At 42.2% G+C, this 15,735-nt stretch overlaps 3 protein-coding genes across 4 annotated transcripts in view; 1 reads left to right on the top strand and 2 right to left on the bottom strand.

Moving 5' to 3' along the window:
- Window positions 1–55: 55 nt before the first annotated feature.
- Window positions 56–9,277, bottom strand: heatr3 (HEAT repeat containing 3). The gene is made up of 15 exons (XM_057025729.1): window positions 8,941–9,277; window positions 8,527–8,699; window positions 7,297–7,384; window positions 6,876–6,973; window positions 6,192–6,301; window positions 5,879–6,019; window positions 5,484–5,773; window positions 4,504–4,594; window positions 4,140–4,294; window positions 3,891–3,973; window positions 3,685–3,821; window positions 3,493–3,578; window positions 1,305–1,448; window positions 1,051–1,227; window positions 56–861 (listed from the first exon to the last, which is right to left on the bottom strand). The coding sequence occupies exons 1-15, from the start codon at window positions 9,067–9,069 to the stop codon at window positions 748–750; spliced, it is 2,016 nt and encodes a 671-aa protein (XP_056881709.1). The 5' UTR covers window positions 9,070–9,277; the 3' UTR covers window positions 56–747.
- Window positions 9,278–9,345: 68 nt separating this feature from the next.
- Window positions 9,346–11,226, bottom strand: cnep1r1 (CTD nuclear envelope phosphatase 1 regulatory subunit 1). The gene is made up of 6 exons (XM_057025732.1): window positions 11,130–11,226; window positions 10,655–10,726; window positions 10,366–10,439; window positions 10,121–10,230; window positions 9,929–9,983; window positions 9,346–9,656 (listed from the first exon to the last, which is right to left on the bottom strand). Exons 1-6 carry the CDS (start codon window positions 11,152–11,154, stop codon window positions 9,615–9,617), a joined length of 378 nt encoding a protein of 125 aa, XP_056881712.1. The 5' UTR covers window positions 11,155–11,226; the 3' UTR covers window positions 9,346–9,614.
- A 790-nt stretch (window positions 11,227–12,016) lies between these two features.
- Window positions 12,017–15,735, top strand: part of smyd3 (SET and MYND domain containing 3) — a 35,480-nt gene continuing 31,761 nt past the window's right edge. The window contains exon 1 of one of the 2 annotated variants that reach the window (XM_057014889.1): window positions 12,017–12,209. In XM_057014889.1, the coding sequence (XP_056870869.1) occupies window positions 12,049–12,209 (161 nt within the window). In that variant the 5' untranslated portion in view covers window positions 12,017–12,048. The remainder of the gene's footprint in view (window positions 12,210–15,735) is intronic. The other variant, XM_057014900.1, reaches the window with a different exon arrangement.

Below are 15,735 nucleotides of genomic sequence, written 5' to 3'. Positions count from 1 at the left end.
ATATACCTAAGACCTGTGTTTGAGAACACTTTGACAAAGAAACATGACTATAACGTTCTTAAAAATGTTTTATTGTTCAAATTAAACCATATGAAACACAGCTCATGCTTTATCAGTTATTTAAAATGCGATACACAATGCGGATCGGGTCAGAGAAAAACATGATTACAGACCATGTTAATTGTCCCACATATGATTGTTGAAGCATCCATTTTTTTATTGAACCACATTAATCCCAGTGAGATATTCATTTTTTTGTAATGACACTTGATGCTAGTTGAGTAGAAGGAATTCTGAGACGAAATCCCATTAGAGAAGTTGACACCAATACTGAAGATGGTGTCAACATCAACACACAGCAAGAGAAAATGTTGTCACAAGAGAATTATGTTATTGAGAATATCGATAACAGAAAATCCAGCCGCAGCACTGTCCATTACACTTATATTGAGTGAGGCTTTGCTTTCTTCATCTTCGCTCAAAGCTCAGAGGGAAAATATCTTTTTATCTTTCAATAACATTTTTCTGTATGACACAAATGAAGGGAGCAAAAATAAAATCCTGTCTGTTACTGCATCTTGCAGTACACATATGATTTAACCCATTCAACACTCCCTGTAACCCTGTAAATAACTGATTTAATACAGAAAAATCTAATCGAGATAAAATAAATACTCAAACTGTATTACAACCACATCAACCGATGCTCCTGGAACTAATCAAAACACAGTCATTAAAAAATGATCCTCATTTCTTCATGGCCTTCTCCAGATATCCAATGAATCTTCTCAGATTAACCTTGATATTGTCCAATACACACAGCTGCTGTGGGCTGTACTTTCCTCTTCCTTCCTTACGAATCTACAATAACAAAAACAAGATTGATAATAAACACTAAGTACCACAACTACGAAGAAAACAGTGTAAAACCATGAAACTAATGATAGAAGATATTTTGAGGGATGTCAACAATTGCAGGTCAATAATGTTGAAGTGTTTCAGAAGTGATGTAAACCAAAAGTGAACATCTGCTGTAATAACTCCTGGTACCTTGGCCTTAAAGACAGGCTGAAGTGCTTTCAGTGCAGGTAACAGCTGTATGTTTTTAGCAGCCGTCTCCGCCTCATCTCCATCAGCAAACACGTCAAATAGAGCATCAAGAGCTTCCCCATTTACTACCAGGTCTGCATCGCTGGTGGCCACTTGAAGTAAAGCCTTTCCAATCATCTGTAGGAGCAGATTATCTTAAGAGGAGGCGGAGCAGGAGGACAAGTATAGAGGCAGAAGACAGAGAGCAGTTTTACCTGAAGGGTTGCAGCAGTGCCCTTCTCTTTGGCTAGTGTGCTACCAGTGATTCCCAGAATGGCGACGGCATTGACCCTTACGCTGATGACCTCGCAGCATGTGCCTGCTTCACTCAGGCTCATCAGCTGCTGGGGGGTCATACACTAACAAAAACAACCACACAGATATTGAACTGTACGGGAGAAAATGTCTTCAAGTGTGTTTAGTCCTGGCAGGCAGTCGATGGGAGTCCAACAAGACTTCTGCACTGCTGGGTGACAATTTATTAACTTATTCTTTATGTAAACAAATAATTTAATTAACTTAACATGTATTTTTAACATCCATCCATCCTCTACCGCTTATCTGGGGTCAGGTCGCAGGGGCAGCAGCCTAAGAAGAGAAGCCCAGACTTCCCTCTCCCCAGCTACTTCTTCCAGCTCATCCGGGGGGACCCCCAGGCGTTCCCAGACCAGTCGAGAGACATAGTCTCTCCAACGGGTCCTGGGTCTTCCTGGGGGTCTCCTACCGGAGGGACATGCCCTGAACACCTCACCAGGAAGGCGTCCAGGGGGCATCCTAACTAGGTGCCCAAGCCACCTCATCTGGCTCCTCTCAACGCGGAGGAGCAGCGGCTCTACTCCGAGCTCCTCCCAGATTGCAGAGCTTCTCACCCTATCTCTAAGGGAGAGCCCAGCCACCCTACGGAGGAAGCTCATTTCGTCCGCTTGTACCCGTGATCTTGTTCTTTCGGTCATTACCCAAAGCTCATGACCATAGGCGAGGGGAGGAATGAAGATCGACTGGTAAATCTTCACCACTACGGACCGGTGCAGAGTCCGCATTACTGCGGACGCCACACTGATCCGCCTGTCAATCTCCTGCTCCATTCTTCCCTCACTCGTGAACAAGACCCCGAGGTACTTGAACTCCTCCACTTGGGGCAGGATCTCCTCCTTGACCCGGAGAAGGCACTCCACCTTTTTCCGGTTGAGAACCATGGCCTCGGATTTGGAGGTGCTGATTTTCATCCCAGCCGCTTCACATGCGGCGGCGAACCGATCCAGTGATAGTTAGAGGTCACGGGCCGATGACGCCAACAGGACCGCATCATCTGCAAAAAGCAGAGATCCGATCCTGAGGTCACCAAACTGGACCCCCTCAACACCATGACTGCACCTAGAAATTCTGTCCATAAAAATTATGAACAGAATCGGTGACAAAGGGCAGCCCTGGCGGAGACCAACCCTCACCGGAAACGAGTTCGACTTACTGCCAGCAATGCGGACCAAACTCTGACACTGATCGTACAGGGAGCAGATGGCCCGCATCAGCGGGCCTGACACCCCATACTCTCGGAGAACCCCCCACAGGACCCCCCGAGGGACACGGTCGAATGCCTTCTCCAAGTCCACAAAACACATGTGGACTGGTTGGGCAAACTCCCATGCACCCTCGAAGACCCTGCTGAGAGTGTAGAGCTGGTCCACTGTTCCACGCCCAGGACGAAAACCACATTGCTCCTCCTGAATCCGAGGTTCGACTATCCGGCGGACCCTCCTCTCCAGTACCCCTGAATAGACCTTACCAGGGAGGCTGAGGAGTGTGATCCCCCTATAGTTGGAACACGCCCTCCGGTCCCCCTTCTTAAAAAGAGGGACTACCACCCCGGTCTGCCAATCCAGCGGCACCGCCCCCGATGTCCATGCGATGTTGCAGAGTCGAGTCAACCACGACAGCCCTACAACATCCAGAGCCTTAAGGAACTCCAGGCGGATCTCATCCACCCCCGGGGCCTTGCCACCGAGGAGTTTTTTGACTACCTCGGCAACTTCAGCCCCGGAGATATGAGAGCCTATCCCCAGGTCCCGAGGCCCTGCTTCCTCATTGGAAGGCCCGTTGGTGGGATTGAGGAGGTCCTCGAAGTATTCCTTCCACCGATCCACAACATCCCGAGTTGAGGTCAGCAGCACACCATCACCACTATACACAGCGTTGACAGTGCACTGCTTCCCCTTCCTCAGACGCCGGATGGTGGTCCAGAACCTTTTCGAGGCCGTCCGAAAGTCGTTCCCCACGGCCTCACCGAACTCTTCCCATGCCCGGGTCTTTGCCTCGGCAACCGCCGTAGCTGCACTCCGCTCGTCCTGCCGGTACCTATCTGCTGCCTCGGGCGTATAAATGAACTATATTTGGCAGTTTCTGTACCTGTGGGATGTTTTTGGAGGCAAGCTGCTGTAAGACGGACCGCATGGCACTGATGACAGCTTCCAGAAACTCTTCTTTGGGAATCTCTGAAAACAAATTCATTCAAGCTTATTTCGTACATCTTACTGCATTTCTCTTTACTTTATTTTAGATCTCAGCTCATAAGTTAAGTGTCATAAAAAAAACATAGACCTGCTGTGCCAAAAACCAGAGTGGACAGATGATGAGCTGCAGCCTGCAGGGTTGCAGCTCCACCCAGAGAGTCTGTATCCATGGCGGAGACGATGCTGTGGAGGCAGGTCAGCGCTCGAGACTGCACTCGCTGCATTCTAAATCAAACAACATGGGGTCAAAATATAGGGATGATCAAGGAAAAGGGAGAGGGTAGGGAAAGTTACTTTTTTATCAGACTTTTCCAGGAGGGACTCTGGTGACACATGTCTATGGCCTCCTTCCTGGGGAAGTCCGTCTTTTTGAGGACCTTAAATAAAAAACAAAAATATTCAATGATTACTATAAACCACTGCAGAGGGTGAAGTGGGATTAACCAGATTTGTATTACAGTTGCATCAGCAGGTCAAGAATAATCTGACAGATTAAAAGTGCATCAGTGAACCAATAATAATAAAGGATAAAGGGCTATTTGCCTTTTCAGGGATATTGTGGCTAGTTAAGGCCCCGTGAATCTCAGCTGATAAACACAGTGGAGACATAAGACTGGACACTCCATCACAAAGCCCGTCTGGACCCATGTCGCTCTCATCGCTGCTCGATTGCTCCTCCCACTCATCATCAGATGGATCTAAACATATGAAGATAAAGCTGACTGATTACAGAGAACCACTGAAAGAGAGAGACACACACACACACGCACCGTGAAAAAGGCATTTCTGTGCACTCAGAACATGCTTCTTATTTCACCATTTCCAATACTGATGTTGATGTCACAGAAAATAATGTTGATGCAAAGTGCCTGTGGTCAGCGCTGCTATCTATGCCCACAACACTCACCATCAGAGCAGCACATGTTGACGATGATCTCTAAGGACGTTTGCTGGGCCATCAGCAAGGCCGTTGCTTCCCCCAGCTCCTCCTTGTCCCCCTGGACAAAAACATGAAACCCTATTAGTAAGCTTCCTTTCAAAAATGTTAATCATTATCACTCAATTATCAGAAGCCTGGAACAAAGAACAGGTCCCGATTTTTAGAAATATAAAGAAATATAATCAAACTTTTACAACAGGAAAAAGCTAGATTTGAGACAAGCTTGGGAAGGGGACCTCAGTGAGTCAGATGAGAGGGACAGCTCCAGCTCACCCAAGGTCAGCTCCGGAGACTGTCACATGGTGGCAGCCAAAAACTGAACCCTAGTTGAACCTTGGTGGGTGTCCTGATATTGGTCCCTCTCACCCCACAATCTGTCTGGTCTGTCGGTCGGGCTCATGCTCCACTGAATCAACCCTGACTTTATTCACAAAACGTCACATCTAAACTAAATCACTTCATGACAGTAAAGAAAAGTGCAGCAAAATTTCCATCTTTAAAAGGTAGACAGCTGAGAGTTTTATTTTTCATCTTCAGTCACATATTAGAATGTTTGTGGTTTTGACTCAGGAAAGTTTGGTTTTGCAATTCAAGTATAAGGTGTGTTATCCTTTATCCAGTGCATAAAAAATGTCATGTCTGTCTAAATTACCTCCTTGTTTTCCATGTGAATTTTGAAAAAGCTGCAAAAAAAGTTGAATGATGCTTCCATTGGTTTCCACAGTCGATATGTAATGGCAATGTAAAAGAAATTATAACACAGAAATTCCTACAAATTGGAGTTGTTTTTATTACAAAGTATTTCTGGGTGACCTTTTACTTTAGGGATATTTTAAATTTAGAAGAGTGTAGAGGTGTTTCTGAAAGTATTCAAACATGTCTATTGACACTGCCTTGGATATGTTTGTGTGTGTGTGTATTTGGGGGGGGACTGATTTGCAACTTACAGGCAGGAGATCTGAGAAGTCGTTATCAGCCATCATGACCCTTTCATTCTTCTTGAGTTTTGCTTCCTCCTCATCACCCATCTCCTCCTCTGGATGTTCTCCCAGGCATTGCTCCTCCAGACCTGCCGGAGCTGCTCTGTTTGTGCGACGGCTCTCCTCTGCTTGTTTCAGTTCAATTATCAGTTCACCTGGGTCTAGGTCCAGGCACTGTGACAAGGTGGATACCACAGCGTTGAGGGTCTGGGCCTGACGGGCAGCTGGGAGACTGCCTTTCATGTTCCATAGGGTTCCTGTGTGACAAAACAGGTACAGTTATCATCATAAGAACAATAAAAAAGAAACACCCCTGCTCACTTTACTCATTTAATGAATTTCACCCATTACAAGTGACAAACCTGCAGCCAGGGATCTCAGGAGAGTGTGCGCCATGCTTTGCTGTGAGGACAGCAGTGTGTTCTCCAGGACTCCAAGAACAGTGGCATTCAAGCTGCGCAGCAGCTCAGGGTTATCATCAGTCACCGTGTGCAAACAATGAGCTGGAAACAAGCAGGACATGGCTCTTAGCTTCAGCCTCAGAAAAGGGACATATTTTAAATGTCAATAGAGGCATCACATGAGCAATTTTAGTACCTGTGATCAGAATTGTCAAACACAAGTGAGTAAACATAACAATTCCATCATTTCCCTTTTAATAGAACAACATCCCACCTGCAGATATGGCCAGCTCTACATTCTTAGAGTGTCTCTCCAGACACTGGACAACCAAATCCAGCAGATTGGCCTTGTTGAACACAGAGAGCGCCTGGCTACTGCTCTCACTGGACAGACAGCACAATATGACAGAGATATCTAGACATATTTATCAAGAACTACAAAAATAAAACTGCAGGACAATTCAGGCACAATAACCTATGGAATAATTAACATTAAGTGTTCTGCTCAGAAAAAAAATAAAAAAATAATTAGAATTGTTTTTTTTATATATCTACAGTATCAAAAGGTTCAAAAGTTACAGGACAAATTCACATAAGGAGCTAAAACATACCATCAAAACACTAAATTAGAAAATAAAACACCAATACAGAGAGGAGTATCCTTGATTTTGAGTGATGTAACAGGAGTTTACACAGCAGTCTGTCATGGATTCGTCTAGACTGCTGTGCTAGCATTTCAGATGCTCTCTGGGTGTTTTTGGTGAAAATGTGATGACCCAGTTGAAGGATAGCTCAACATACAGCAGGGGGTTGCCACGGTTACAGAAACTCTCAATTTGTCAGCAATTTGTCAAAGTGTCAGAAAGGTCACTGTGATGTTTATGGCAAAAGGCTGACTTTCCACTAATTACTATGATTTTGTCAAAATTATTTTTTTTAATTTGTACGGTGAACTTACCACAGATTCCACAGCAAGTTCACAGCTTCATTGGCTACGTTCTCCACAGCATTCTTCTGTTCATTCATTGGCTCAGCAGACTCAAAACCAGCACAGCACTAAAAAGTAAACAACATTGGATTTCTGATGATGATAGAAACACAGCTAAAACAAGTCTCAATGCCATCATGTTTTGAAACAGGGCCAATGTTTTAGCTCACTGACTATTGATAAAAACATGGATTTCAGGTGAAAGACAACACCTCTCAGCAGTAAGACTTTGCCTCCTGTGAGGGTTTTTGTTTGGACACAGATCTGAGACATCCTGATTGTTATTATTCTGGAATGATCCCCAGTAGCCGAGAGCACGGCAGCGTGCTCAACAGTTGCTGATGGAGAAGAGGAGAAGTGATGGATGAGCTAAATACAGGAGTAGTCTCACCTCCCTGAGCAGCGCTGTCAGAGGAGTCATGACATCGTGCTTCACCATGTCCTCACAAACCTCCTGACCGCCACATGCACTCAGGTTCCTGTCAAGCAGAGGTGAAGCAAAACACACAAACACAATCGCTCATTGTCTGGCAATGAAAAGGCTCCACTTATATTTCTGTGTTTAAGATTTAAAATCCAGTGTGTACTCATAATAAACACAGAGGGGGAGAAAAAGCACATTTGCTCACAATAGTTCATGAATCGATTATTATTCTATTTTTTTCTGGCAAACACTTTTTGTGAAGTGGCGCCCCCTGTAGAAGCAACATGGGAAACACAAAAGGGATCATAAAGACGTGCAGTATAATACAATTTAAAAAAATAAAGCTGAAATTTTTAGAACATACACACATTTTTGGTTGAAATGACACACATATTCTTGACATTTAAGAAGTTAAATGTTTTAATGTGTTAATAAAATTAGGTAAACAATAGATGCTCAGGGATAACTGGAAACACATTTTTCATTATTAAATTAAATGCCTTGCTACCACGATCTAGATGCTCATTGAGGAGATTTACATTTTTTATGAGATGACAAGCCGTTTTCCTCAATATAATGATAGAAATGTAAATATAAAACTGTGTTTCAATGAGCACATTTGGTTTATAGTCACTAAATCCTAAGCAATGCAATTCAGGTTAGAACACGTTAAACACTGGGATTTATCCAACTCTGCAGGTACCATAGTCTTAACCACACCAACCCCCCCCAGCTCATTTTTAACATGGGATTAACTCAAGTTTATGAAGTCAAATAACAACAAGCAATGCCTTATTTTGTGAATGCACGTGTTGAGTGTGCATGTGTATGGGGAATAAAAGCAGATTTCATTATAGAAATATATGTTATTCTCTTGTGGTGCATGTGGCAAAAACCTGAGAATGCTGTCAACAGGTTCTGTACTTAAATCCATTGTTTAATCCTGGAAACAGACCATCAACATAAGTGTCAGTTATTCTACTACAAATTGGGTTAATATTTCAGAGTCCTGGCTAAGTGAAAGACAATCTTTTTCATTTTTTTTTAAAAATTTGGCTTCCTCCTGGATGTGTTAGCATCATCCTCTGCAGAATCACTGGTAACAGCTGAATATCATTTTCCAAACTTGTGCAGAGGAGGTTGGTTTAACACAACTGGATCTATCTGCAGCCCACAGCTCTGGAGTGGACTGCTTACCTGAGTGCTCCAGCAGCAGTTTCCCTGACGGCTAGGCTGTTGTCCAACAGCATTGGCCCCAGACGCCTCACTGCATCCCTTTGGAGAAATCCTGGGATGGTCTGACTCTGCTGAACCACCCTGGAAATGTTGGCACATGCCAATTCTCTCACATCTGGACTGGGACTCTGCAGCTGAGGACACACGTGCAAAAGATGAAAAGAAATAATGACAAATAACTCCACGTCAAAACTGTGTTTTATAGAACATATAAAATCCTAAATGTTAATGCTCGTAAGCCAAGTATTCAACATTATTTCGGATTACTTTTCAAAAACCAAAGTCAGATACTTCATTTACCCTCCACTAAAATACTTGAAAAAAAAATAGCAACATAGGTAGATATTCCAAAGAGCAGACTGGCTGTTGTCGTACTTTTTCCAACAACTCGGCAGCGGGACCATCGTTGTCACACTCCTCTGCGTCCACTTCCTTCACGTCGTTCACCGGCAGCCCCACTGAGAAGTGCGGCCGTTTAAACTTGGTTGTTTTACTTTTACCCATTTCGAGCTCTTATTAAAGTGCTAATCTAACGTCTAATGATATTATATTCTCTTTATCATACGGCTAAAACCGCCACTTATCAAAAACACATTGTAGCACAAGCTTAGTTGTCAGCCATGTGGAAGATTGCGCTTTGCCGTAAAGTGATTTTGTCAACCGTCAACAGTGAAAACGGTCGCAAAATCCAGTGGAACGCAACATTGCTGTGAAGCAAATGCTAAAATATATTTACAACAGCCGAGTATTGTCTCTTTTCTCATCAAGGCAGAACACATATTTACACTTCTGGTTTTTAATAGAGCAAATCATTGTAAAATAGAACAAAACAATTTGATAAAATACATATACAATAGACACAAATAAACACAGAACTAAGTAACCGGACTATACAAATAGATAAGGAGCTTGATTGGTGCCGCCATCTCATCCTCACTATTATAATAATCAATCGGTTCCTTTCTTCACAATGTCAGTTCCATCTGCATGCTTTTAATACACCCTTGACTCAAAGTGTTCAATAGTTGACAAGCACCAGCGGATTAGGGTTACTGGATGTTTGGTCGAGGTTTGAGAATAAGTTTCCCCGTCTGTAAAGACAAAACATAACAGTAACATAAGTTGAAATTGTTTCATCACAAGAGAAAATAAAACATAACAGGCAAGTCCTGTATATGGAATTTGAAAGATGGCACCCATCACCATCAGGAAAATTTTAAATGAGAAATATAAAAAAATAATCTTTATATCTTAAATAATAAAGGACAAATTGGGTTTGTTCAGTCAGCTTGCACAACAATAGCCTTGCAAAGTTGAACTTTTATGATAAAGACTTGACAAAAATAAATATGTGTCCACTTACATCATCACAGGACATGTTGTATTCGGCTAAAACTGTCCGACAACGGGCAGCAATACTGGAGACCCAAATGTCAAAGAAGTAAAACACAAGTCTTTTTCTTTAAAGTGCAACATTTTACACCTTTGAAAATTAGGTACCCTTCAGATGTGTCATGTTAAAAATGACTAAAAACCAAACTTTGACAAAGGATACATTGATGGTGCCACAACTCGTTTGTGTATCCCAGCAAAGAAGAGGGCTATAAGAGTGATGCAGCTTATTGTGAAGAAAGGATGATTCCACAATGAAGAAAAGAAAGAGACCTGAAGAACAAAAAAAACCCACCAAAAATAAAAACAAAAAAAGCCTTTGACTTTATTAAAGCTTGGTGAAGTCCATTCTACCATAGGGATTTTATAAAGGAGGGAAACCAATTTCAACTGGCAACAAATATTTACCTTTTGTGTATCAGGGTCTATTAACCAGTTCCAAGCCCCAGTAGCCGTACACACAGACACCACAATAAGAATCACTTTAAAAACAACAAAAAACAAACATACAATTTCCAATTATATGATGTTTTCCCACTTGTATCTTGAGCATGAGTCATTTTGGTGAAAAACAGGCAAAGTGTGTTACTAGTCTTCTACAAATGATTGCAGCTTTTAAAACAGTATGTTTAAGAAAATAACACTGAAGAAGAATAGAGCAGTCAAAGTCGGGGCCATGGCTTTGTTAGATACTTACTTCTCCACCTGCCTGTTGCCGGTTGCAAACAGGAAACATACTCCGTTAATCTCCTCTCAAAAGCCTTGAGGTCTGGAATATAATGGCAACAGTAGACCAAATAAACTGAATGATCTGTGAAATGCTGAGCAAATCATCAAAACTCAGACAATTTGACTTCTTAAAACGTCTAAGACCAACATGATTTCAGATTATAGTAATTACCCAAATAGTTGGTCGACAGCGGACATTTAATCACGTACTTTAACATTAACAACGCCTCCGGAAAGAATTAAAAGCTTCAGAAAGTCTGAATATTTACTAAGTGTAAGTTAGCAAACATGCTAAGTGTAGTGAGCAGCCTTTCCATGTTTTGCCATTTTAAGATTGAATTTGAAAACTAGTGAGGGGGGTTATTACACCAATGTCTCAAGTAATGCCTAAACACGTAAGATATTTTGAAGTGATATTTTAAGAAGCTTTCTGTGTTATTTACCTTCGGCCTGTTCCAAGGAATTCATGCCTTCTCGTCAAAGAAGTCCAACGCTGTCTGTGACGTCACTTCCACTCCAACGATAGACACGGACGTTGACCAATCAGCGTCGCCTATTTTATATCTCTCTAACCTAATTGGCTGTAGTCACAAAAACTAAAAATTTGACCTGAGGGTCCGTCTCACGCGTTAGGTGTAGTTCTCTAACGGAATTAAATATAACATTAATTGCTGTGAATTTAAAATAATTATATTATAAACAGTTATAAACATAATTACTTAATGACACACAGATATTCCGGCTGCGTTACTACAAGTGAGAAGATCAGCGCAGATTTTTACACATACGGGCTAATGTTGCCGCCTTGAATTTGTGAGAAAATGTTTTCTGCTTCATTTGAATGCAGCATCAAAAGAAAGAAGAGAGGATGCAGCTAACAAGATTAGTATTTGATATAATTTAAAGGTGTATGTAGTGCTTCACATAGGGGCCAGGGTAGTTTATCATAGGAATCATGCCACCCATCTACTGGAGAATTGGCAGAACAACACTAAAAAGCTCATCAGGGACTCTCCCCCTCCATGAACAGCCTGTCTGAACTCCTTCCATCAGGTCAGAGATATCTCAGTCTGAGATGCAGGACTCTGAGCCTCAGGGACAGGATGGTGTGCAGCCGTGACCCACCTCAACAAATAGATCAGTAGAAAATAGATGGATGGGTTTTGAATACTACTCCTGCGGATACTACTACTAATAATAATGCGATGTTATTTTAATAAGATTTTTTATTCTAATTATATATTTCTAAATTTAAAAAGCGTTTTGGGGAAAAGCATGCGTCCGAACGTCCCTTTGACGTCATGGCGTAGAGCGTACGTGTGTCCGGATGTAAACAGCACTTGGCGTACACATGGGCAGAAAATGGCTCCGAAGCTGGAGCGGTTCGTCAGTCCCGGGAAAGGTAATGGTTTGCGGGCGACAGTCAGGATCGAGGAGGGGGAGTTGGTGTATGTCACCGAGCCGTTGGCGTACTGTGTGTCCCAAAAACAGAGCAGAAATGTCTGCCACCAGTGCTTCACACGGTGAGACAGGAAGACTTTTTACACGATGATTTGATTTGACTGTCTAATGCACGTTTCCAAAATATTTGTTGTTATTCATTAATTTTGTTTCACTTTTTAAAGAAATTCACATGTGTGACATGCACGTGATGTTAAAAACCACAGTTTTCACAACCAGAAACTTACTGTAATTCAGGGTGTTTTCAATTCAGTTATTCAAAACTGAAAGTTATTCTTTCAATCGGTCACTAGATGGCGATGTTGCTCTGAACTAGTTTTGAGGGCAACAAGACGGATTTACCGTCGTTTTTAATCTAAATGAACTTTTTAATCTTACCCTCTTCAACGCTCCTCTGAGAGGGATGATTTGTTTTGATGAGTTTTCCATCTTGTACCAGGTGGTTCTGCCAGATAGAATTTGGGTGACCAGTGGGATTAGGAGTCATTCTGTGATACACGTTTGTTAATTGAATTAAAACCTTTTATTCAAATTAATTCTGCAGATTTTCACATTAATTTTGACAGCCATACTTTTACATCTTCAGTGGTTCTACCTTATGACTGAAAAAAAAACCTGGTTTATCCTCTGGCACAATCTCATCCTTGGAAAGCAGTCACTGTATAAAATAAATCCCTTGATCACCTATATGGTGTTGATTGAAATTTGACCTCTGCATTTAATCTGCCCTGGGGAGTAATGGGCAGCTGGAGCTCAAGGAGCCAGACCCAGATAAGGAGCCAGTAGCATCGTTCAAGAGCCAATGCAGTTGAAGAGGGAGATGGGTGTGTCGCTATGCACTGCCTGCCATCAGTGACCAGAGTAAGAGTGGAGTGTTTCACCCCTGAAATACAGCTTTAACAGCTTTATTGGTGATAATCTTTATGCAATCATGCAGCCGAGTCACGATCTAACGAGATAAAGCAATGTGCAGTGTATCATTTTAATTGTCAGTCGGTCTCCAATGGTGATTAAAGAGTATTTATAACATTGTAGTTTTAGGGCCAATGCATTTTATCATCTGTTTGCATCTGTGACACACAGACGCATCATTCATATCTGTTTGGTTATTGGATTTCTTAATATTGTGGTGACAATGGGTTTTTTTGTCATTTTTGCAGCTGTGACAGTCGTTCCCTCCCTTCTTTCTTTCTTCTTCTGCTACCATTTGTAACTATGAAATTATCATATGACATCTACTCAATAGCTCCAGAAACATCCACCCTCTCACACATGATGGAGTAATAAAAAAAAAAATCAATACTAAATTAACCAGGTTGGGCCACCACCGCTTCCATTATTTTTCCTTTTGCTTTGGGCAAGTGTGTGTGTGTGGCTGTGTGTGTGTTAAAGAAAGACTGAGGAAGTTTTGCAGCATGGGATGAGGATGTTAGGACATTGAATAACTGTCATGGTTGCATCTTTTTTGCTCGTGGCTGACACATCTGCTGTTCCACATCCTTTATTGCACTGTGATTAGAGAGGTGTGAAGACTGTCTTTGTGTCACCCAACACTTGTAGGAAACGACATACATGTTCACGTTTGTGGATGAGTCTGAGAAGGTCAAAGGTTGGCTTCCTTTTGCTTGTGGCAGTGTTTGGTCAGTGTGAGCATAAACACACATACAGCCTCATTTATACTGACTAATCTAGATGATGCTACCAGTGGGGGAATTTCACTTCACAGTTTACTGAATGGAATTTGTTCCTATTCCTGGTGCTGAGCTATCAGATGTTTCAAGACAGCCCAAGTATTCTTTTACAAAATCATATAAAACATCAGTGATCGACATGTTGTTGGCAACAGTTTTGCTCTAAATATGTTTGCGGTGAGCTGTGAACAGACTGAATCCCAACCAGTTAACATTTGACTGGAGCTAAAAACTGAGAGAGGAAGATGAGACAGAAATAGAAGAAAGGACACACACATACACGCACACACACATCTAACTTCTGCTTTCATCTGACAAACTACATAAAAAACACCTTATCAAACTCACCAAACTGTCTGTGTGTCTGTGTGTGTGTTATGTAATGGGGCTAAGGCAGCACTGGCTCATGTCAGATGAAGTCTTTGTGTTTGACACCAATCTCTCAGTCGTTCTCTCTTTGGACCACGGAGCACAAACGTCAGAGCAATCGCATCCATAAGAACAAACTTTTGATTGAAAGTCATGAAAAACACACTTCCAGAGTATCTTTATTATTCCAAACAACAAGAAATATGGACACGTGGTTAACATGAGACTGTTCTATTTTCAGCCAGATGGAATTTGAGCCGATCAAATGAAAAAGGGGCCACCGTTGGATGATGAAGCGCTCTAAGATCATCACACTGCTTTGTCAGCGAATCCTTTTATTGTTGAATTTATTTATTTCTGTCATCTGCACGAACACGGTCTGCTTTGTACACCTATCTGGAGATTCGCCTGCTGAACTCACACATGAAGGGCATTTGGAGTTGGGGGGCGGCAGGATGTTGTGAAAAAATGAAGGCTTATGGGTGTTGCTTTACCAAAAACATAATTTAGATGGAAAATATTCTTTCTTACCCCTCCCTCTCTGTCTCTCCCTCCCCCTCCCTCTCCCTCTTATCCTCTCCCACTCTCTCTCCCTCCTCTCATCCTCTCTGTCTTTTTCTCTGTCCTCTCTCCCTCTCTCATTTTCTCCTCTCTCCATCTCTTCTCTCTCTCATCCTCTCTCCCTCTCATCCTCTCTCTCTCTAATCCTCTCTCTCTCTCTCATCCTCTCTTTCGCCCTCTCTGTCTCTCTCATCCCCCTACTCTGTCTTGATTAGTTGCGTTAGGTGTGTAAAGTCTAACGTTATCCTTCTGCATTAGATCACATTCTGCACTGTTAGTGACATTAGATGGCGGTATTGTCCCTTTGGGAAGTGTTTGTTGAATTTATTGACTACTCATCCTTCCATTCTTGCCTTTGCACAGGTGTTGATGGGAAGGCACAAAGAGTTTTCAGGAGAAACAAGTGGCTCAGTCAGACCAGATGCAGCCTGATTTATCTATTTCCTTTTCACACCATTCAACCATTTTAAAGGTGTCAGAAACACTTCTGTTGATTTCCTATATGTTAATATTTTTCATTTGCCGTGCACAAACGTGTCCATGCACACCATTACCTGTCATTTTGGAATAGTAGTATCATGCTGCGTTGACCAGTCAGCCTAGAAATGAAAAAATCCACTCATGCATGACCAGACTATCTGTAGAACCACACTGATTATTAAAACACACAGATGCATGCACATGCACACACACGCGCGCGCATGTGCGTACACAAATCTCAGACTTTACCGCAACCACTGCCCAGATGAAATTAATTACCATGTTTTACACACCCATACACTTCAGAGACACGTTGATCTGGACCTAATTAGGTACCAGCAAGTGCAGATGTATCACAGCTCAAGAGTGCACATCTCTGCGTCTGCATATCAGGGTTCATGTCACGTCCTTCATGGTCTGCTGGCCATTTTGTCCTGTTCTTGTATTTTCTTGAGGTTTTTTTTAGTATTTTAAGGTGTTATGGTGA

This window comes from Takifugu flavidus, chromosome 2, assembly GCF_003711565.1.
Source record: "Takifugu flavidus isolate HTHZ2018 chromosome 2, ASM371156v2, whole genome shotgun sequence".
NCBI classification, from domain to species: Eukaryota; Metazoa; Chordata; class Actinopteri; order Tetraodontiformes; family Tetraodontidae; genus Takifugu; species Takifugu flavidus.
Note: the sequence above shows the minus strand (reverse complement) of the source record. Positions and strands in the feature narration are given on the sequence as shown.